The sequence below is a fragment of the Epinephelus lanceolatus genome, chromosome 1 (genome assembly GCF_041903045.1).
Source record: "Epinephelus lanceolatus isolate andai-2023 chromosome 1, ASM4190304v1, whole genome shotgun sequence".
NCBI classification, from domain to species: domain Eukaryota; kingdom Metazoa; phylum Chordata; class Actinopteri; order Perciformes; family Serranidae; genus Epinephelus; species Epinephelus lanceolatus.
The window spans coordinates 1,205,314-1,229,478 of NC_135734.1; the positions used below are offsets into that span (position 1 = coordinate 1,205,314).

Here is a 24,165-nt window from a genome sequence, read left to right on the forward strand (position 1 = left end):
GGTGTCATCGGAGACTTCTTCATCACCTTCACATCATCGCTATTTAAGAAACAACAAGGGTGCCACGTCATTGCGGCACCATTCGTCAGTTACGTTGTTGCTTTCCCACTGGCGCCGAGCTCGAAGGAACAACAACAACAACGATGGCGGACCACGTATTTGTGCAGCTGTTACTCCTGGCTCTACGAGGCTTCATTGGCATCCAAACACGGCAGATACATCGTATTTCTGCTGCTCGACAAGATTTGCATGGACGGTGATTACATTCCAGAAGACAGGTAATAACCTAACACGGTTTGTCTCTTACTAACACTGAATGTGAGATTGTTATGTTAGCCTTTGTTGTAAGCTTTCACACAACGCAAATGTGTATGTGTACCTTTTTAGACAACTGAGGGCTAGTTTATTGTAGTTTCAGCTGGACAAAAGAGGATGCTTAGCTCTGTGAAATGAACTCTACTATTTGAAATGCATGTAAACAAACTGTATGAAAATACAAGTCACTGATTTATGTTTAACCTCATTTTCTTAACCCATATGCCTCACTAAGAACATTCTTGGTTTGTGACTTGATTTTCTTGATAATTTTGTCTGTGTTCATATATATATATATATATATATATATATATATATACATATATATATATGGCATCAATAGAATGTAATAAACCCAACAGAATGATATATTACACTTAAAATGTGCTGTACATTTCCTCATACATTAAATGTACAGCACATTCACATGCTATGAATGCAGATCTACAAGACCCTGTTTGTATCTGCACATACACACATTTATGTGCATACACATTTATTTTTCAATACAAGCAAAACTTTATTAAATGAGCCATAAGGGTTAAATAGCATGATGGATATTCATTTTAGTATTGATCACTCTCCACTCAACATGCTTATTTACCTATACATTTTTGTCTTTATAGGTAATCTTACAGCTGATGGCAAGGCGAAGATCACCCACTGTCTGGGCCCACACAAGATCTCACTACTGGTGGGATACAATTGTTCCTGATTTCACCTCTGTCCAGTTCATCCAGAATTTCCATGTGTCCCAAGAGTCATTCGAGTACATCTGCAGTCGAGTGAGGCATGTCACTGGGAGAAGGAACACAAATTACCGCTTGTGTGTCCCTATTGAGAAGCGGGTGGCGATTGCCATCTGGAAGCTGGCCACTGGCGGTGAATACAGAACCATCAGCCATCTTTTTGGAGTAGGCCTGAGCACTGTATTTAACTGTGTGCAGGATTTTTGCAATGCAGTCATCAAGGTGCTGCTCACTGCCCACATTACATGCCCTGATGCTGAGAAGTTGGTAGAAATGGCCGCTCTCTTTCACAGTCGTTGCAGGGTGCGTTGGTGCAATAGATGGAAGCCGCATTCCAATTATAGCACCAGAGGAGTATCCCAGAGACTACTACAACCGGAAAGAATTGCATACCCCATGCAGAGCTGGCTCATGAAGCCCTTTGCGGACACTGGCAGATTGACCCCTGAACAGCACACCTATAACTCCAGATTAAGCAGTGCACAGTCAGTTGTGGAAATGGCTTTTGGGAGATTAAAAGGACAGTGGAGGTGCCTCCTAATAAGAAATGACTGCAAGCTTGACCTGAGCAAGAAAATGGCGCTGACCTGCTGTGTCCTCCATAACATTTGTGAGGAACACGGTGACAATTTCACTGAGGTGCACCAGGACAGACAGGCCAACATTCAGCCTTCTCTTCATGCATTACCAGAGCATGGCAACCAAGAAGGGGCTGACATTAGAGCTGCTTTAATGGCATACTTTAACAGAGGGAACGATTGAACCTGCCATTCAAATGTTTGTTTTATTCAGTTCTGGTTGTGTATTAGGGTTGGGAATCTCTCTGTGATAGACACTTCAATACGTATCTAGATACACGTGTTATGATACGATTCAAAAACGATATATTTTTAATACAGAACGATTCGATACAGTGTAGGACTGATACGATACGATTCGATACGATTCTATGGTTAAAATTTGTTGATGTAGACATTAATCATACATTATAAAATAAAGAAGCCAATTCTATAAAAGTGACATTCGTACAGTATTTTCAGATTTGTAAAAGACCACACCCCCAAGCATTGTTGCTGTATGGCACTGGCAAAAATAAAATAAAAAGTCAAACAACAACAAAATCACATGTCAAATGTATTTATTTTTAGACATGGACCAAAAAAACTCTTGCTGAATGAACATCATTTTGTTGGATGGGATCAATATAAAAATGAGAAGAAGTTTTAAACTTTAAGTGAAGTGAACTTTAAGTAAAATTGAAGTGTTAAACCTACTTGTTGTGTTGTTTTTATGGTATTGTCTGTGTTTTTGTATGTATCTTATATGGACTTGAGTCTGGAATAAAGTTTATTATAACGCTGTACAATATAAACATAAAGCAGAATAAAATAATAACATGCAATGTAGGGGCAGAATCTAACATCTCCTGTTATTAGTTGATATCGTGGACTGTGATGACTAGCAGCTTATCACTGACAGCATGTCAGACTATTTCTCTGTGTTTGCTACACTCTGTGTTTGTCATTTATGAAAAGATAAATCACTTTTCTATAATACATCAATGATATTTCAATGGAATAAATTACTTATTGACTTATGCATACTTCAAAAACAGCATGAATAAGTGATTAACATAAGGGGGGATGAAAATAAAATAAATAAATAAAATAAAAATCAACCAGCCACCCTTCTCCACTGACAAGTAAAGAACAGTCCCTAAAGTGCGGTGAGGTTTGTGGAAATGTGAACGGCTCGTTTCTCCTCTGACACGTCACATACCTGTGTGCTGCCAGGGCTCGCCTGGTATTTCTGGGCAGTCATGACACCGACAAAGACTTCTTGGACCTGGAGCCGGGCTTGTCGGTCGCCGGTAAGCCGTTATCATGCGCCGCCGTATTTGACAGGAATATGTATTTCTGTCTGTGTCTGTGACCCCGCGTTCAACCCACAACCGGCAGGATTCGCCTTTAGTTTCTGCTGCGGCTTGGCTGCTCCCTGGTTTATCCAACCAGCATTAACTTCTGTTCCTCATCTCCACCAGTCAAGCTGGCGCTGATGTTTACAGCCATTATCGTTGTCAGTAATGCCTGCTACAGAGCGTGCCGCCGGCTCTCGCGTTGTTTTCAAGATGCAAACTATTAAAGTCAGTCAACTGATTGCTAGTCTCGCGATACCCGAATCCATGACTCTATAATCGATTCATCTAAGGATTCATGGCTGATTCGTATCGATTGAGGAGGCTGCTACCGACGTAGCCGTATCTCTCGCTTGTCAAACCGGATATCCGGTCGTATCGGTTAATCCTTCCCAACCCTATTGTGTATGCTGCACATGTTTTGGCTGCTACTCTCCAGTGTTTATGCTGTTTTGTTGCTGCTTACATGACTACTTTTACCTATGTTTGCTGGACTACTTCATGTCACCAATATTGTTTCATCCTTCAGTTCAGTAAATTCATAGAAATGATTATGGCTGTCATGTTCTCATTTCTTTATAAACACAGTGACTGAAGACATCTATGAAAAGCATCTTCATAAATGGATAACCTGTTGAGTTCTTGACTTGTTTTTGCTAACTTTATTTGAACTTATTACACAGTTAAATTGTACATCATTAAGCGAAAACATACAGAAGCAGACATGTCTCTTTAGAAAATGAAAATTTATTTAAATACAAAAAACAAGCTAATGATAACAGTGACAAGTGTGCATTGAATGCGCAAAACTAAAACTACCCATGAAACAGAACTGCTCATTTCTGGGCTTGGGCCTCCATCACAGATACCATGCACCCCATCAGTCCAAGAAATGCACTGGTGTCAGTCTCCAGTTTCTGCAGCAGGGCATCATTCAGGTCCTTGCTGTGCTGCAAGAACCTCTCGTCTGCCCTCTCCAGATATTCCAGCAGCCCTGTGTTGCTGTCTCTCTTCCTCTTCCCTGTGTACAAGAATAGAATAATCAGTTTAAAAGTTTTTTTTAAGTCATAAGTAGATAAACACAGGTTCAGCAGTACAGTGTAACAAACACTTCAGCTCAGCAATCAGCACTAGTCTTACGACAGATTATACAGGCCTCACACCATATGGAAATGAGGATGTGGGTATACAAGTAACAGTGACGATTGTGGATAGTATTGCTGTTTGGAGTATGTAGCTGCCCTGGTTCAATGGCAGCAGTCATGGGTGGTAGGGGATTGTGTATGAATGATTGTTCATTTATCACAGCACATATTTATATTATCAAGTCATACTTTTAGGTATATCTCCATGTTTGCATAGTGTCTGGTGAGACAAATTACTGGATAAACAGCACAACAACTCTTACCTGGTCTGGTCTGGTGGCTTTGACCTGAGCTGCTGAATGGTGTTGGCGAGCTGTATTTGGATAAGTACCGGCTTGGTCCGCGAAGCTCCCTCGAGTTTGTTTTGAACCTCTGCCGACAACCATAAGGCAAGGAAACAGCTTGTTTCCTCGACGGACCACTGTTGCTTCGATGCGTCCATGGCTTCACTCTTCGCGTGTTTTTAAAATTGGCGCTTTGCGTGGCCTCATTTATTGTTGTTGGTCTCAATAACCCCGCCCCCTTCCCAGTGATGTATGTGGTTCGTTCTTCTAGTCCAGCAAAGAACTGGCGCCACTCTGGAACTGGTTTTTATGGCCTAGAGCCAGTTCTTTTGTCTGTCGAAACAGGAAAACCGGTTCCAAATAAAGCTCTGGCCCCGAACCAGCACTGGAACTGCTTTGGTGGAAAACGGGTAACAGACAACCATTCACACCCACATTCACACCTGCAGTCAATTTAGAGTCACCAATTGACCTGCTTGTCTTGGGGCTGTAGGAGGAAGCTGGAGACCCAGAGAAAACCCACGCTGACACAGGGAGAACATGTAAACTCTGCACAGAAGGTTCACCCACCCCATGTTCGAACCAGGAACCCTCTTACTGTGAAGCAACAATGCTAACTACTGCACCACTGTGCCAATTTAATTCAATTTAATTCAATTCTGTTCAGTTCAGTTCAGTTCAGTTTAGTTCAGTACAGTTCAATTCAATTGAATCATTTATTTGTCACATAAAATTACACAACATACAACTCCAGTGACATGTGATCCAATCAGCTCGTTTAATTTGTGCACTGTAATTTAGTCCTTTTTATGTGTCGTGTTACATTGTTGGATGCTGCATTATAACTCATTTATAGTCCATGTTATTTGATGGTTCTGGTAAACCATGGTTTTTGATTGTGGAATAATCTAAGTGTCCACACATGCTGACCTCAATAAGACAGCGGCATGGTTGCTTTTACCAAACACTGACAGCACTGATCCACAGCAGGGATGGGACAGCAGCCCACAATCCCACCGACACACCAGTCCATATTCACCAAAGTACACTCCTCCGCTCCTTCTCTCGCCTCTGCTCTGTTGGAATCAACATATATAAAGAGTCACCTGGGTGAATGGCCCGATCCAGGATTTAGACAAGTTTTGATGAATCAAAGGATATTACATGATATCCTGTTGGAAAAGGACGCAGCACAGTTTATTTCTAATGCCGATGGTTGGCAGAACGCTAGTTCAGCTGGTCCCCATTCTTCAACATCTCTCTTTGATTTTTATAAATGTTTACATTTGAAAACCTTGACCTGGCTTGCTAGTAGCTAGCTAGCAGCTAGTCGTTAAACGGAGCGTTTACAGACAGGTGAGATGATTTCCTCATCCTGATGAGTAACTCTCAGCCACATGCCACCACCATCCAAGCCAACCACAGGAAGCACCACCAACACTGGCAAAAAAGACACAAGAGCCTAAATTTACAAAAACATTTGGTGGAGCTGACAGAGAGGCAGCTGGAGGCATCCATACCATGCAATTACAAAAGTGACAACTACAGAAACCAATACTGCATCATTATTATATGACATATTAATCCCACTGGCTGATTGACAACTGATGTGTAGTGAGGTCAAAAAGAAGAAAACAGCAAGGATTGCGTGTCACCAACAACATACAGACAAAACCATAACAGCCCTTTTAAATTCCTGCTCCTGATTTAGCACTGCACCACTGTGGAAGACACCAGCCAGACACACATCAGCGCACTGAGTCACATGATTCTCACACACACACACACATACACACACACAAAACAAACACACTCTAGTCTAAAAATCACTGCCCACAGAGCACATACATCGCCCATACGCATACACAGCAGGACTCATGGTTTTCCTGTGTTTCCTGCTGGCACTGCATTGCAGTCATCTCTGACCTCCAAGCTCCAGGCTGTCCACTCTTTCATCAACCTCCCCTTCTCCTCTCCATGTCTTCCTCATCTTGTCCTTACTCCAGCCCTGTGTGTCACTTCCTCCTTTCTCCCTCCACCTACCTCACTCTTCTGTCCACACGGAACTTCAACATCCTCCCCTGGATCAGTCATGTACCAGCAGTACAGGAAACGGGAAGTCCAGACAGACAAATGGAGGAGAGATAAGAGATGACGGAGAGGTGGAAAGCAGTTGGACAGAGAAGAGAAGAGAGATACACAGTCCTCTTCTATCTCCTTCAGACCGCATGCCTCTCTCTCTCAGCCTATTTCTCCACCTGTCTCTCTCACCCTCCCTCTCTCTCTCTCTCGCTCTCACGCACGCATGCACGCACGCACACACACACACACACACACTTGCTGCCCTCTGGCTAAGAATTGCAACACTCAGCTCATTCAGTCCCCTCAGTCTGGTTGATATATGCTCTATCTCTGTCATGGTCTCTCTCTCTCTCTCTCTCTCTCTCTCTCTCTCTCTCTCTCTCTCTCTCTCTCCCTCTCTCTCACTCTCTCTCTCTCATTGATTGTTTATCAGGCTAGTGATGCCTGCGCATGCCTGATAAGCCATCGAGTTGGAGGTTGGGTGGGGGTAAAGGATGTTCATACAACACATTCTCACTCCCAACTCCTCACACGTTGCTGCTTGGTCAGTGGACTTTCTACACCGACTTTCTGAGTGCGTCTGTTGTTGATGTTCTGGCATGCTGTGTCAATTTAATTTTGTTACATGCAATGAGTCTTTCAAAATACACTTCCGTTGTGCAGTTTCTGCTCCTTACATGCATACAGTCTTTTTCAAAATAAACTTACAATGTTGGTAACACACCTTGTATTTAGATTTATATCACTGTGTAACAAATGCACATGGTTAGGTTTAACAACAACAACAACAACAACAACAAAAAAACACCACGCTTTGGCTCTACATTTATATTGGAAGCAAAAGTGCAGTGTTGTTGCACCCTACCATCCCCCTTTAGGGACTTTCCAGGTCCTCAAAGGAGAACTTCAGCATTTTTCAACCTGGACCCTATTTACCTGTATAAATTGATCAAAGACACTGATGTAAATGAAAACTTTTTGAAATTGGTCCAATGTTGAGGGAGCTGGTAGCGGCCAGCGGCCACGGAATGAGCTTTAATGGAAGCACACAGGGCAACTGAACATCATAAGGGGCAGAAGTGTCTGTTTACCTTTCACTTGATCCGGTCTGTTTGTTATTGCCTCATTAAGCAGAAGTCTCCATCTGAAATATCACAAGATATCACCAGATGTCACTTGTTGCAGGAAAACAACAGTGAAAATCTGTTAGAGCTCTGGAGAGAGGTAATCAGAGTAGTTTACAGTAAATGTAGTTTTTTAGTAGTTTAGTAGTTCACCAAAAATGTAAGGAATTCTACTAGTGTTATAAAAAGCGGGGATACTATTTGTTGGAAATCTAGTAGGTCTCATGCGGCGGCCCCAAAATGTTGGGATCTATGCCTCATCAAGGTCCTGACCTCATAATAGATCTCCAATTAAAATATCAAATTAGCTATCAGAAATAATTGATAATTATTACTAATTATCATTAATTATGTTAAATAATATGAGGTAATTTACACTAAATCACCTCGTGGGGCACCATTCCCAAAAAGGGCAAAATGATAGCCAGTAAATGGAATCGGCCTCATAAAGTTCACTAAACTATTATATAACTATAATTTAATCTCTCTCTTCTCTCTCCCTCTTCTCTCTCTCTCAGAGAGAGAGAGAAAGAGACAAAGGCGGGTGTGTGTAATCAAAGGGCCGTTTGTCCTACAAAACAAAATGGCTGACAACAGCAAACTACAAGATGGCCGAATCAAAGATGGCTTCAGATCGGGGGAGGGTTTGTCTGACCGTGTGGTCAGGACAAAGAAAAAGGAAAAGAAGCGGGAGCTTTGAGCTGCCTCTTTGGGTGTAGCTCTGTTGAAAGCAAATTTGTAAATGAATCTATGTGAATATGATATGTGTTGCAAAGGGTCTGGATTAGTGCAGAGGATGTTTAGTTGCGTGCAAGACGTGAACAGCATTAGCAAACTAACATCACTTAGCTTTGGCAAAGCCAACTAACCAATAACCTTACTGCAAACAATCACAGCAAGACTCAATAAACAGCATTAAATCACATATAACAAGTTAAACAGTCTTGCTTAGCCTGTACAGCTGCTATGCCCAGTTGTTACATTAGCAATCAGTGAATGGATGGAGGGAAGAGTTGGTTTGAGGCATGCTGCTTTTGTTAGCTGGCAGGGGAAGGCTGGAAAGAGCTGTGGTTCCAGAAGTAGTCTTTGTAGTGTCCTTTGTTCCAAAGATGCAGATCCGAGGAAGCTGGTCACTCGGGTCCTTGCAGAGTTAGACATCGGGGTGCTAACTCAACTTGGTTCTCCTTGTTGCTTGAAAGTTAGCTGCAAACCTTGTGTTTGCACAGTAATTTCTCTGGTTTCAGGTTTGCTCCTGCCATGAGCGAGGGCAAGTCATGGTTCAGCAGAAAGAGAGTCTGTGAGCAACTGCCTTTCTCTTAGTGGTTCACGGGCAAGGGCCTCTGGGCAGGTCAAGGACCCAGGAGCAAGTGAGAGCTTGTCTGGGCTGGTCAAGGCACACAAGGAAAAAGAGGAAGAATGACAGTGAAAGGATCAGAACTTCTACAGTTGCCTGGTGACATGACAGAGTCACATGACACCGTAAAGGTACTGTCCAATTAAGTTTTGAGACCTGTCTCTCACTGAGGTGTGAGGTGGGGCATCCTGTGGAGATGAGGGTCAAATAACTGTCTTTGTTTATAGAACAAAGAACATGAGATATCTTACCATTTCAGATGGCAAGAAAAAAAGCATTCGCATGTCCACTTTAGATTTTAACAAATGACAAATCATCTGTGGTCCAGTGAATCACAACACCTATGTTGTAAAGGGTGGTTCATATTTGCGCATCTCCAGCCTGTGCCAACAAAATGAGGAGCTACACTTCTGGCAGCCATCTTTACTGACTTTGTTGGACCCTACATTTTTGGCTAGTTGTGCTACAAATGGATCCTAACACTCCTGTTCATACATTGCCTATGCAGACCTGCGGGTCTGCAGGGACCACCAGGATGACTACTACAAAGAGGAGAAGAAATCCAGAGCTTATTTTCCTATGGAAAACTGGTGTTCCAAGAGTGAATTTACCTGCTGCAGACAATTGGAGGTAGGCTAATACTATTAGCTAAAGTTATTACATAACATAGCATTACACATTAAAATATGGCAGAATAGGGGCGTCTAGGCTTAGTGGGTAAAGCAGACCCCCCCCCCCAAAAAACAAAAAAAAACCCGGTTGCAAAAACAATCAATCAATTAACAATTAGGAGGTGCAAAATATTATTATATTTATAGAGAGTCACATTATACCCATTTTCATCAGCTGACATTCATAATCATAAGTGATTTCAACAAGCTGACACTGCCTATGCCACAGTGTGTGTGTGAAAAATATAAAATACATTTTTGCTTTGCTATTATACAACCTATAATATAATTTTATTATATTTAATTTCCCACGCCATCCGAAAGCCTTCTACCCGGGGGGCAAAGGGGGGTGTGCTGCATTTGCCCTGCTGTAAAAGGTTGGCCACCAGAAATGATATCTATGACCCAGTAGGATCACAACCTATAGGGACAACCCAGTCAACTTGCTGCTGGAAATCCAATATGGCCAGTTTAAAATCAGTTTTACCATGACCTTTACCATGACTGTTGACTGTTTTGGCAAATGTTATGCTTTTTGAGCTATATGAATACATTGGCTCAGGTTTATACTTGAGCTCGCTTTTGCATACTGTCAATATGGCTGCAATCTCAAAAATACGTAGGCCATGTTATTACATATGTCCTCCTCAGATTCCATGTATTCCATGTGTTTTGAGTATGGAAAGTGTTAATGTTCACTATGTTTGTCTTCTTCTGATCACTAGACAGTGACTCACACAGTGCCTTCAGACCCAGTTCTTTCACACTGATCAGGTTGTCCTTGACTGTGGAATCAGGACACTGTCCTGTTGATATGTTGATCAGGGATGATGTGGTCACTGTAAATGGGTTAGTCTCCGCTGCTGCCATGACCTTGACTACCATCTCTGCATCCCTGGTTACACGACTCTGACCAGACTCATGGTGTGGGCTTGAGGAGTAGAGGTGGAGCGTAGACTTGAGCTCTGCAGAGACAGCTGCAGTGAGTGGTTTTGTGTAGACCGACTTTGTCCGGGCAGCAGGGCTGAGTCTAATGCCATCCAGACCACTCGCCTCCTTGGCATCTGCATTATACGTCTGCTCCAGAAGCATGTCAAGAGAAACACTGTTGTGGTTGCCATCTGCTCGTCTACCAACAAATACACCTGCCAGCAGTGCTTCATGTACCTCTGGGGCTGTGTCTGGCAGTTTCTTCATCTCAGCCAAATACAGAGGCAAATATTGCTGCCCATGTTTGTAGTGGCCTGCTGCAGTGAGGTAGGGTAGCATTCTTGCTGATTCACAGAGATGTCCTGTCCAGTCACCTTCCCGCTCGTAGTAGATAAACCTGTGGAGGATGTCTGACATCTCAATCAATCAATCAATCAATTTTATTTATAAAGCCCAATATCACAAATCACAATTTGCCTCACAGGGCTTTACAGCATACGACATCCCTCTGTCCTTAAGACCCTCACAGCGGATAAGGAAAAACTCCCCAAAAAAAAACCCAGGAAGATTGACCAGAGGACTGCAGTTGGTTGCCCATTCATTGATTCATGGAAAAGCAGTAGCTGCTCTCATAGGACTGATATCTGTGGATGTGTCATCTGGATCATTCAGTGCTGTGTTACCTTGTCTGCTGCCCATGCCTCAAATGCTTCCCAGAACAGGTGCCACATGGCTTCACTGAGGATCTTGAGGGCATGTAAGGTTTGGTAGTAGTCAGCCTTCTCACCAAATATCTTCTTGGAAGTTCCTTCCTGACAGAGACCTGCTGCTACAAAAAGATCCTCTGCACCTGCATCCCTGATGATCTTGCAAATAGCCTTCATGTAGTTGTGAGCTTGATGGAAGCCTCCCAGTAACAACACTACATTGTAGAACTCATCTTGGTGCTTGTTTCTGATGGCAACTGCAAGTTTATATGTAGCCTGATCTCCAGTGATAATGGTGTACTTATCACCCGGTGCACATCATGTAGTGACCAGTCGTTTTATCTTTTCTTTAAGAACAGAAGGATCAGTTGGAGATGCTGGGATGAGTGGAAGATAGACAATAATGCTAGCCTCTCTACATGGGTGGAGGTTTGCACAGAATGCAGAATAGCCAGGTAAACCTGATTCTGCACCTGGAAGAGCGTCCAGCAACTGTGAAGTTGAAACCATTCTCTCTAGGCGCCACATGAGTAAAAGGTCTTCGGCCATACCATCTGAGGAGGTCTCCAGACTCTCTAGCCTCTCAATGTGCTCAAGAGACCTGGACTTCTGTCTGTCTTTTGCTGATATATAACACCTAGGAGTAGGTGGGTCAGCAACACCCGATAGAGTCTTTCTACTATCAGAGGTGGAAGTGCGGATTCTGGCACCCTCCAGGACTCTGTTGATCTCTCGGTTTTCAATTATGATTGCAAATACAATAGGCTTGTACTTACGTCATGTGTACCCTACTTTATGCCTCTGCTTGAGGTGAGGAGTTTACCTCATGGCTGATCAGGATCGCTGGTGAGGAGTGAATGAGATCTAAGATAATTGCTTTGTCTGACAGTGACAGTAACCTATTGGCAGAGTTGGGTATAACGTTTGATTATTTTTTGTAGTAACAAGTAACCTAATGTGTTAGTTTGCTGTTTGAGTAATCAAATACTTGAGTACATTTTCAAACAAGCCATCAGTTACTTCTGTTACTTTTAGAACACTGGTCCTTCAGCTTCGAAACAGCAACGACTGTCTTTTGGTTATAATAATGGAGAAAACGTTAAACCTATCAGTCCGAAAGAAGCCATAAAGCTTGTGGCTAGCTACGTGGTAGAAGAAATGCTGCCGTTGTCTACGGTGGAGTCTAAAAAAAGGTGGAGGAGGACTCGCTGGTCAGACAGGTCAGACTCAGGACTTGCATTATGCCTGGTACACACTAGTACTACACTCGTACCGTGACTTGGCCGACAGACATGACACACTACACAATGGTACTCACCAATTATCCCCGGTCGTCTTTCACGACGTGTGTGATGTCATTGGGTTATTCTTGTCCTATTTTTATTACTTTTACTATTATTTCAGTCACTGTGTCTGTTCATGTGCCAGTTGAAATGTTGTTGTAGTCACCTAAAAGTGCCAGCAGATGGCAGGAGCTACATTTGAAGTACCGTACTCAAACATTCAAGCTAACTATATCCTCCACAACCAAGTTCCTACAAATGTTTCACAATAAAAGCCTATTTAGAAAATGGAGGGATTCTCTCACCTGAGATTATAAGGGGCTTTTAATCTGAAAGAAATTCAGGTGTTGAGTTTGAAATGACGGTGCCATATGTTAACTTTATAAAGACAACGGGAGCAGATAAAAAGTAAATATATAAAAACACAGGGATTAATAAATAACGGCCCTTTATAATGTAGTCTGTTTCAAATGAAGCCGGTAGCCTCTGCAGTTGTGGTGGGTAAAAGCCCCGCTGCTATTTGTTAATGTTATTACTTTATGTCCGACCGTGAGGATGTAACATTGTTTGCTAGCTTGATGCTGTTGGGATTCACAGGACCACAGATGATTTATCATTTGGTAAAATCTACACTGGACATTTAAAGGCTTTTTCCTCGCATGCTCTTTGTCTTTCAAACAAAGAGAGCTATGTGACACCCATCTCCACAGGAGGTCTCACCTCACACCTCAGTGAGACACAACTTGATTGGACAGGACTTTTACAGTGACATGTGACTCTGATGTCACAGGCATCTGTACAAGGTCTGCTCCCTTCAGACCATTCTCTCTTGCTCTGGAGCTACAACAGCTCACAGCCCTCTTGCTCTACAGCTGTGTAGCAGCCCACATCTCTTTCCAGCTGGGCCTGGACCAGCAGAGGCCCAGATCCTTGCTCCTTGCCCCAAACCACTAAAGGGAGGGCAATTGATCATAGACTCTCTTGCAAACACAAGGTTTGCAACTAGCGTTCCAGCAACGAAGAGAACCAAGTGAGTTAGCACCCAGCGTCTAACTCTGTTAAACCCTGAGCAACCAGCTTCCTCGAAGTTTCACCTTTTGAACAAAGCACACAACAAAGACTGCACCAGGAACCATCTTCCCAGCCTTCTTCTGCTGGCTAACAAAGCAGTACACCACCAAGTGACTCTTTCTCCCATCCATTCAAGGATCAGTAACGTAACAACTGGGCATAGCTTATCACAGCTTTACAGGCTAAGCAAGACTGTTTAACTTGTTGTATGTGATTTGATGCTGTTGACTGAGTTATTGTTGTGATTGTTTGCATTAGTTGGCTTCGCCAAAGCTAAGTGTTTAGTTTGTTAATACTGTTCACAAACAGATTCTTGCACACAACTAAACAATCTCTGCACTAACCCAGACTGTTTGCAACACACGTCACATTGACATAGACTCATTAACAAATAGGCTTTCAACAGAGCTACACCCAAACAGGCATCTCAGAGTTCCCGCTTCTTTTCCTTTGTCTTTGTCCTGACCACACGGTCAGACAAACCCCCCCCCCCCCCCCCCCCCCCCCCCCCTCCAGCCTGAATCCAGCTTTGATTCGGCCATCTTGTAGTTCCCTGTTGTCAGCCATTTTGTTTTGTAGGCCAAACGTCTCTTTGATCACCACACCCGCCTTTGTCTTTGTCTTTTCTCTCTCTCTCTCTCTCTCTCGCTCTCACACACACACACACACACATACACACCAAGCTTGTATATAGTTAGTTAGCATTTGTGTGTTTTGGTTTGCTTTGCTAGTTTGTGAATAAATATAATTCTTTGGAATCATACCTGCTGTCTGTTTAATGTTGCACAAGAGTGAATGAATAGTCAACCTCTGCTGTGTCAAGAACTCCGAAATCCTTCAGGCGTTACTGTTAATTTTGGTTGTTGTCATTAATTTAATTATTAATCAAACTCCAAATTAATAGTTTAGCCTATTTTATGAGACTGATATCTTTAACTGGCTATCATTTTTCCCTTTATGGGAATGGTGCCCCACGAGGTGATTTAATGTTAATTAAGTCACATTATTTAACATAATTATTAATTATTAATAATAATTATTAATTATTTCTGATAGCCAATTAAATCCCTACATATTTGGTGCCTCTTGGTGAGACCTAATATATTGATCCCAACATATTTGGTGCCACCGTGTGAAGCCCGAATTTATGTTCCCAACAATGCTAATGGCAGTACTCAGCGGGTTGACAAAGTGCCTCTGCTGTTTCACACTATCATTTCCCCCTTTTACTCTGTGTTGTAACATCCCTAGAGGAAATATTAAAAACACTGGGGTTTTGTTGCCCTACAGTTGTCTACGTCAGCATATCGTTCTGTGTTTCTACTGGTCAAAGTGACGGCTGTGATGGGAGAATTGGATCTCAGTGAAGGGGAAGTGGTCCATAACTTTAACTTTGGAGACAAAAAAAAAAAAGTAGGCTTAGCACCCTGTGGTCCATTGCCCAATAGGAATTGTAGAATACTCAAAAGAACTTTAAAAGTGCTTGAGTTACTTTTCTCAGTAAAGTAATTGGTTACTTTAAAAAAAGTAACACAGTAAAGTACTTTGATTACTTTTAAAGTAACCTTTACCCAACTCTGCCTATTGGTTCAAAAATAGCCTACAGGATTGCATCTTGTGTGTTCCAGTTGCCATTCTTTGGTGTTCAGAGCACTGGACCTCATGACGGGGGAATGATGAACAGGAAGTTCACTCAAACTGGCCCTGGATAGGCTAATTATCAGGAATTAATTAACACTGTGCAGCCATTCAAAATTGAGAATTCAAATATGTCAGTTGGTTACAACATTGCATATCTTGAGATAATTTTAGACACTAACATTTGTAATGCACTGATATTTAGTTAAATATGCACTGGAACCAAAAGTGCTATTTTGCAGTAGGTTAGATGCTTCATTGTTTGGACCCACCATGTATATTTCCAGTTGTTAGTTGACCAGGTTGTTCTGCACTGGTGTGATTTTTGAAGTTCTGAGACATAATTTCTGGATCATAATATTTTATAACATTCCATACCTGTTAAAACCCTCTTTGGCCCCTGGTAACTCATTGTCAGGTAACCACCATCTTGGAAACATGCAAATTAAGGGTCCAGACACACCCAATCATGAAGATCAGTATTCCATTGACTTTCTGATGGCCAGAAACTATAAAATAGACACCAAGTTTGTATCTCTGGCTCATCTGGTTCAAAAGATATACCCAAACCCATTTTACCCATTCTAATGGCGGCCCTGTTTGCGGCGGCCATATTGGATTTCCAGGAGCAAGTTGACTGCGTTGTCCCTATAGGTTGTGATCCTACTGGGTCATAGATATCATTAGCAATAGCAATCCAAAAAAATGGGAGGTTTGCCCCTTTCTGGGGGTGTGCCTAGATTCCACTGTAACATGCCTATTTATTCAATTACAAGGTGTTACCATGAGATGGCGCTTCCCTCACAGAAACACAAAAACTAACAAAAATTTAGAGGCGCTTGTACTTTACCTAACAGTATTTCCATTCTATGCTACATTATTAATCTACTCCACTGTCTCAGATGCGAATATTACACTTTTATTGCACGACTTTTATTTTAAAAATTTAGTTTGGCCCATTAGTTACAGTACTTTTGTGCAATAATATAAATTTATTGCTAGGTTATATTATTACAGGTTACAATAAGCCACCCAGCAGTAATTAAGTTAAAATGACCACCTTTATCTGCTGCAGCATCAGTGTTATAAAGAGGTTAGTTATTAAGGAAAACCCAAAATGTTGTCACAATTGGCCCAGGTCTCCCCTATCTGAAAATTCAGTTAGTCTCTCAGAATAATGAAAAACGTTCTGAAAATAACTGAAACTAAACTGAACTGAAAATAATTCCTTAAATCATTTTGAAAAAGCTGCTCATTAAGAGACTTAAATTTTAAAATAACATTAATATTAATTAAGAGACAAAATAATTTTTTTGGTTTATAATGTGAAGAATTGTAAAATGTCCCTTTTACGAGGTAGTTCAGACATCGACGGTGACGATGTGTTGTTGAATGTTTGCATCAAAAGTTCATATAGTGCACTTAGTGTGATGATGTGAGTGACTGGGAAACCTATTCAGATAGAAACACTCACCCATTCATAAGGAATGAAAAGGTTCATGGATAATGCTAATTATGTGTTTGAGCGCTCTCACCTTCCAAGATAAACAGGACCACATTATGTCATGCTAGTGAAGGTACTTCACTCCTTTTCAGTTAAACTCTGCAGGCTACATGCAGCTTGACCGTCGTTGCAGCTGCATGTGAGGATGAAATGCCAATTTCAGCCTGTGATCTCTTACTGACTGACTGACAGCCTCATCCAAGTGACATTTTACATTTCTTCATATTTAAAACTAATGAAATTTGTTAATTTAGTGACATTTTACAATTGTTCATATTTAAAACAAACGAAATTTGTTCGTTCGTGATTAAGTATTAAAATACGCACACAAAAAATAATAGTTTGCTCTAGGCTTTCGCACATATTTTAAGCAGAGGCATGCATCTGGCAGGGTGGTCTAACAGCACCATGAACTAAATACATTTAAATAGCCTACTCTGTAGCCACAATGAAATATACATATTATTGATATTATTGAGCTGCTCAGACAAGTGCTGCAAACGCAGTGTGGGGGCTGGGAATTTTGTTCAGATGGCCACTCAATAGCAATGGCCCATTCCGTAGGAACAAAAGGGTACAACATAATGCTATAAGCATGTGATAAATAGAAGCGCCGAGGAGTCATTTTCACACTATGTAAAACAGCTGAATGAGCAGCGCTTTGTGAAGTATGGCTTCCATGAATCTGTTTAGACAGACAGCGACAGATCAATGAGTAGAAGCCATAGCCTTATCGCGCACGACATAGTCATGTTGGCAACCGTGCACCACGCCACACCGACGCACCTCTGCCACCGTACAGTCATTGTTTATTTGCAGTATGACACGATCTATCAGACACATGGTCAAATGGTCATCAATATTATGGCGTGCATGTGCATTTGGGCCAGCTACTTCAATCAAGATGTTCTGCGACTGCGCTCTTCCATTGCGTAATCCCGGCTGTGTACGCTTCCACACAGTCCCATCTTTTCCAGTTGCATGGCCCTCACGTAGATCTTGTTGATCTGACACTAAAAAAAAAATTTAAAAAATTGTTTTGTGTATATATATATATATATATATATATATATATATATATATGTATATATACATATATATATATATATATATGTATATATATACAGTACAGGCCAAAAGTTTGGACACACCTTCTCATTCAATGCGTTTTCTTTATTTTCATGACTATTTACATTGTAGATTCTCACTGAAGGCATCAAAACTATGAATAAACACATGTGGAGTTATGTACTTAACAAAAAAAGGTGAAATAACTGAAAACATGTTTTCTATTCTAGTTTCTTCAAAATAGCCACCCTTTGCTCTGATTACTGCTTTGCACACTCTTGGCATTCTCTTGATGAGCTTCAAGAGGTAGTCACCTGAAATGGTTTCCACTTCACAGGTGTGCCTTATCAGGGTTAATTAGTGGAATTTCTTGTTTTATCAATGGGGTTGGGACCATCAGTTGTGTTGTGCAGAAGTCAGGTTAATACACAGCCGACAGCCCTATTGGACAACTGTTAAAATTCATATTATGGCAAGAACCAATCAGCTAACTAAAGAAAAACGAGTGGCCATCATTACTTTAAGAAATGAAGGTCAGTCAGTCCGGAAAATTGCAAAAACTTTAAATGTGTCCCCAAGTGGAGTCGCAAAAACCATCAAGCGCTACAACGAAACTGGCACACATGAGGACCGACCCAGGAAAGGAAGACCAAGAGTCACCTCTGCTTCTGAGGATAAGTTCATCCGAGTCACCAGCCTCAGAAATCGCAAGTTAACAGCAGCTCAGATCAGAGACCAGATGAATGCCACACAGAGTTCTAGCAGCAGATCCATCTCTAGAACAACTGTTAAGAGGAGACTGCGCGAATCAGGCCTTCATGGTCAAATAGCTGCTAGGAAACCACTGCTAAGGAGAGGCAACAAGCAGAAGAGATTTGTTTGGGCCAAGAAACACAAGGAATGGACATTAGACCAGTGGAAATCTGTGCTTTGGTCTGATGAGTCCAAATTTGAGATCTTTGGTTCCAACCGCCGTGTCTTTGTGTGACGCAGAAAAGGTGAACGGATGGATTCCACATGCCTGGTTCCCACTGTGAAGCATGGAGGAGGAGGTGTGATGGTGTGGGGGTGTTTTGCTGGTGACACTGTTGGGGATTTATTCAAAATTGAAGGCACACTGAACCAGCATGGCTACCACAGCATCCTGCAGCGACATGCCATCCCATCCGGTTTGCGTTTAGTTGGACGATCATTTATTTTTCAACAGGACAATGACCCCAAACACACCTCCAGGCTGTGTAAGGGCTATTTGACCAAGAAGGAGAGTGATGGAGTGCTGCGGCAGATGACCTGGCCTCCACAGTCACCGGACCTGAACCCAATCGAGATGGTTTGGGGTGAGCTGGACCGCAGAGTGAAGGCAAAGGGGCCAACAAGTGCTAAACACCTCTGGGAACTCCTTCAAGACTGTTGGAAAACCATTTCAGGTGACTACCTCTTGAAGCTCATCGAGAGAATGCCAAGAGTGTGCAAAGCAGTAATCAGAGCAAAGGGTGGCTATTTTGAAGAAACTAGAATATAAAACATGTTTTCAGTTATTTCACCTTTTTTTGTTAAGTACATAACTCCACATGTATTCATTCATAGTTTTGATGCCTTCAGTGAGAATCTACAATGTAAATAGTCATGAAAATAAAGAAAACGCATTGAATGAGAAGGTGTGTCCAAACTTTTGGCCTGTACTGTATATATATAATCCAAATCCCTCTCTTTTCCTCTTGCCCTCTTTTCTGTCTGTCTATCTGTCTTTTGGTCAAAACTAGCTTGCATTTTCTGTTGCTGGTATGGGCCTCCTCGCCTCCAAAACCAGCTTGCATATCAAAACCCTTGGTTTGACTGTGGACACTGATCTAAATCTAAAAAGACAAATTGGCATGGTGGTAAAAGGTTCCATTCACCAGCTTCGGCTCCTGGCAAGTGAAGCCATATTTATCCTTTGATGACTTTAAAAGGGTCATTCATGCTTTCATATTTTCTAGGCTTGATTATTCTAATTCTTTGTATATTGGTCTAGATCAGTGCTCCGCCTGCAGATAGTGCAGAACGCTGCCGCTCACCTTCTGACTGGCACTAAGAAGCGGGACCACATTACTCCAGTTCTGGCTTCCTTACACTGGCTGCCCATTCACTTTAGAATACATTTTAAGGTTTTATTGTTTGTTTTTAAGATTTTAGGTGGCTTGGCCCCCCAGTATCTGGCAGAACTGCTTCAAGTTCATAATCCAGTCAGAACCCTTGGATCATCAAATGAGCTGCTGTTTCAGGTCCCCAGATCCAGGCTTAAAACTAAAGGCGACCGAGTGTTCTCAGTGGCTGCTCCAAAGCTGTGGAATAGCTTTCTACTTCATGTCAGATACGCCAATTCATTGGAGACATTTAAGTCTTCTTTAAAAACGTACTTTTTCTCCTTGGCTTTTGGACCTGTTGTGCGCCAGACTTGATATTTTCTGTGACTCCTGTATTGTTTAATGTTGATGTGTATTGTATTGTATACTGGCATGCCTGTGGATATTCTCATTTATCCAGGTCATAGTTATCTCAAGGCAATTGAACCGAACGCAACTGGTCTTAGTTTTGTCTTAGAGGACGTTTCACCTCTTATCCAAGAGGCTTCATCGTATTGTATTGTATTGTATACTGTATTTATTTTAATGTTCTTATTATATGGTACTTTTATGGACGTTCTTGTAAAGTACTTTGGTAAACTTCGGTTGTTTTAAATGTGCTATAAAAATAAATGTGACCTTGACCTTACGTCATCGCGGGGGATCTCATTAGAGCTACAAGCCCGCGTGGGACAGGTTCACCACTCTATTGGAACGGGCAGAGGAAGGGGGGGGGGTCATCATTGAGGACTTTGCGGCAAGGAGGGCCAGAAGGGTGAGGTTTTAGCTGCAAGTGAGTTCTTCTGATCAGTGCAGTAGTATCAAAATTTTGCTCGGATTCGGCCCACTTGACATGCTGCTACCCAGGGCACCATTTAGGCTAGAACCGCCACTGCACCCAGGGTACCTTCTGCGTTATATGTCGACATAGAAAGTCCATGACCAAACGTCGATATGTGAGGTCGGAGTGAGAATGTGTTGAAAAAAGACAACAAGTGATTTTTATTCTGCTTCTTTGTATCCTCTTTCATCCTTTGAATCTCTTTCTCTCTGATTGTCCAACATGCAGATGCCAACCTGTAGCCTGCCAGCTGCCAGGGAGATATAGATCAGTGCCAGTCCCACTAGGGAGGCCAAGGTCCAGACCCCAAATTCTTACACTGCTCAAAGCTGTCCTATGAAGCCTTGCTCCATCACAGTCAAATACAGAGACTCAACAACACAGCAGAGAGCCAAACAGAGATGTGCTCTAAAGGAACAGCTTTACTCATACTACAAAAACATACTCTTTAACACCAATATTGTAAATTATGATATTTCTTTTGTCCAGGGTATTCTGAGATTTCTTTATAAATTTCTGCCTCCCACACAGTACAGCCTATATGAATTGAATTTAGTTTCTAGTCATTAAAAAATGGAAAACCTACCTTAAAAAATCAACAGCTACATCAACAAACAAAACAAAAACTGACAAAAACATGCTCACCTTCATTTGGTATTAACAGTGTTTAAGATGTAAACATTCTTTAAAAGGAGCTACCAAGAGTGTTACAAACTAAAAATGTAATACATAATGTTAATATAAAGTTGTTTAGATCACAATATTGGCACTCAAGTTATAAAAATCTCTTCTTTCTGATCAACAGTATTGTTACCTGAAATCCCTGTATAGTTTTAGGTTGCCAATCAAATGAGAGAACTGGAGCTTGCTCACCAAGCCATTGTACTAAAAACTGGTTGTAAACTGTAACCTCATAAACATCAAAGACAGTTTTATATACCACAGAGGATAATTCCTTTTACCACTGGTATCTAAAAATTAAGTTAGAGTTTGAGTTAACAAATGTGTGTTGTCACAAGTGTGGAGAGCTTTCTGAGTGGGACACACACACACACACACACACACACACACACACACAGATACAGTTTTCTATGTGTGGTCACACCCCACAGACATAGCTATATTTAGTCCTTCACATCAACAGCATGTCTGGCTTCAGCTGCAGGTTTCACACACACACACTCACACACACACACACACACACACACACACACACACACACACACACACACACACACAGAAATCCTCAGCATATGCACACTAAGCTGTGCCTCCCTCAACAGAAACTGAACACAAAGAGGGCAGAAACTGGAGATGGCTCCATCTTTTCTGCCCCTCCTCTTCTTTCAGTGTTTCAAATAAAGAACACGTGCAGCGCTGTTTACCTTCTTTCACCATCCCTTTACTTTATTCCTTCCTCTTCTCTGTTGCTTTCTTCACTGCAGTCTTCCTGTCGGTAGCAGCCGCCTACAACATGCTGGGGCTTGGCTGGAATGGGCCGATCTGCACAGAGCCCCACTGGTCTGGAGAAAATAAGAGAGCGAGGAAAAGAAAGGAAGAGATTCAATCTGCATGTGAGCACAGAATCGAAAGAAAAAAGAAATTTGAAACCTCCAAGGCTCCAGTAACAATCGCCCCCTCCTTCCTACTCCTCACTGCTGTCTACCTCCATCTACCTCTCTGCTTCCCTCCTTTTCCTTTCCTCTGCCCCATTTCCCACTCATTTATCTAGAATGCAAGTGAAAGCACTCACCCCTCCATACTGTCCATGTAGGCCTACTATTCACTGTTTTACCAGTCACTTACTTCTATTCTTTTCTTTCCCTCTCTTCCCTCACCTCTGTGTTTTTCATTCTCAGACCTTCATCTCTGTCTGGCTTTGTTTCATTGTTTTTATGTAGTTGAGGTTTGGTTGGGTGGTTGGGTGGGTGGCCAGCCAGTTGAGAAACAGACATCCTCAGAGTGCACAAAAATATCTGCAGCACTGAGTGTAAGCCTGAAGCTGCCTCACAGACAGGGACCCCTGGTTCAAACATGCTCCATATTCCTCATTTCATTTCTTCTTCTTCTTCTTCTTCCTATTGTTGTTGTTATTATTATTATTATTATTATTAGTGGTAGTAGTATTGTTGTTTTGTATGGATGACTTATGAAGAACATAACCTTTCAACAAAGAGTCTATTATGACAGAACACTTTTCAAAGTAAAATAAACCTAACAGACTGAACCCTGGATTTAAAGAGGTCATGAAACACTAAACATTGGTATCATAATTTAAAGAGGGTCTCTCACCCTAAAAAGATAATTTTAGTTTAAACACTGAATATGAAAGGAATCTCAAAATCCTGTCATTTAAGTTCAGCTGTCAAAACAAAGGGCGGTGCCATGTCTGTTGTGTCGCCGGACGTGACGTCAGCAGAGTGGTTGTCAAGCTAGCGATCTCAGTGAAGTGAAGACAGTGGAGCATTTCTGAACCGGATTGAGCGCCACACTTTTTGGCAATGAAGGAAGACGAACTGGAGAGGCCTGTTGAGTCTGTGACAAGCCCCATTGCCTACGATTATGAGCCTATGAGGCGTGGGAATCGAGCAGTGGTACGGGAGGAAGAAGTGGTTGAGCCGGTGATTTGGGGTCAAGGGCGTGTCGGCAACATTACGTGGTGTCAGTGTGGCTATTGTACGCCGATGCCCACTGTGCCAGAGTCCATTTGCTGCCAGGAGGCTGGTCTGGACCATCTTCTCCATGACCACCCCTGCATCACCATGGTGCGCTCATTCAGCATTCTGTGCCGGGAGGTGGACATGTTGGAGGAAGCAATGCTTTCGCTGAGGGATGTCAGAGCTGAGACGCTGCAGCGTCCCGTCAACAGCAGGTAATTCAAGCTAGCTGTAACCGCGGGCGAATGACTCTAACGGTATGCAAAAAGAAAACAAATGCATGCTCTACGGTGTTGGCCAGGAATATGATAACATACAAGGCAAACAATGTTTCCACGTGCAGTTTGTTTACATACAGTTGTTGTCTGACCAAAACGTCTTTGTTTATGTCGTTTCTCCGGTACTAATTGCTAGCTAACCCTTAGCGTTAGCTAGTTGACACTAACAGCTATTAGCTATCAATGCTGGTACCCAGTGTTGCCAACTTAGCGACTTTGTCGCTATATTTAGCAACTTTTCAGACCCCTCTAGTGACTCTTTTTCAAAAAAGCGACTAGCGACAAATCTAGCGACTTTTTCTGATGTTATTGAAGACTTCTGGAGACTCTGTTGTGAGAGCACGTATCATTCTTATTCTTCTCAATGGGCAGCAGATGCTACCGTGGGCTCCTCTCTCGCCCCAAATCACTCACAGACGGCCCAGTCCTCCCTCCCAGCTGCAG

At 42.2% G+C, this 24,165-nt stretch overlaps 1 protein-coding gene and 1 long non-coding RNA gene across 26 annotated transcripts in view; both read right to left on the reverse strand.

The window, feature by feature from the left end:
- The window catches only part of plekha6 (pleckstrin homology domain containing, family A member 6), a 374,661-nt gene that overhangs the window by 282,608 nt on the left and 67,888 nt on the right, over positions 1 to 24,165 (reverse strand). For 12 of the 25 annotated variants that reach the window (XM_078167534.1, XM_078166551.1, XM_078166446.1 and 9 more), the window contains exon 1: positions 6,452 to 6,787. In XM_078167534.1, the coding sequence (XP_078023660.1) occupies positions 6,452 to 6,483 (32 nt within the window). In that variant the 5' untranslated portion in view covers positions 6,484 to 6,787. Of the gene's footprint in view, positions 1 to 6,334; positions 6,421 to 6,451; positions 6,797 to 7,581; positions 7,635 to 22,171; positions 22,310 to 24,165 lie in introns of those variants that run through there. The other 13 variants (XM_078166903.1, XM_078166583.1, XM_078166712.1 and 10 more) reach the window with 4 other exon arrangements.
- LOC144463351 (uncharacterized) lies at positions 2,566 to 6,326 on the reverse strand. The gene is made up of 2 exons (XR_013491543.1): positions 4,388 to 6,326; positions 2,566 to 4,000 (listed from the first exon to the last, which is right to left on the reverse strand). It is a non-coding gene; the product is annotated as an uncharacterized LOC144463351 (long non-coding RNA).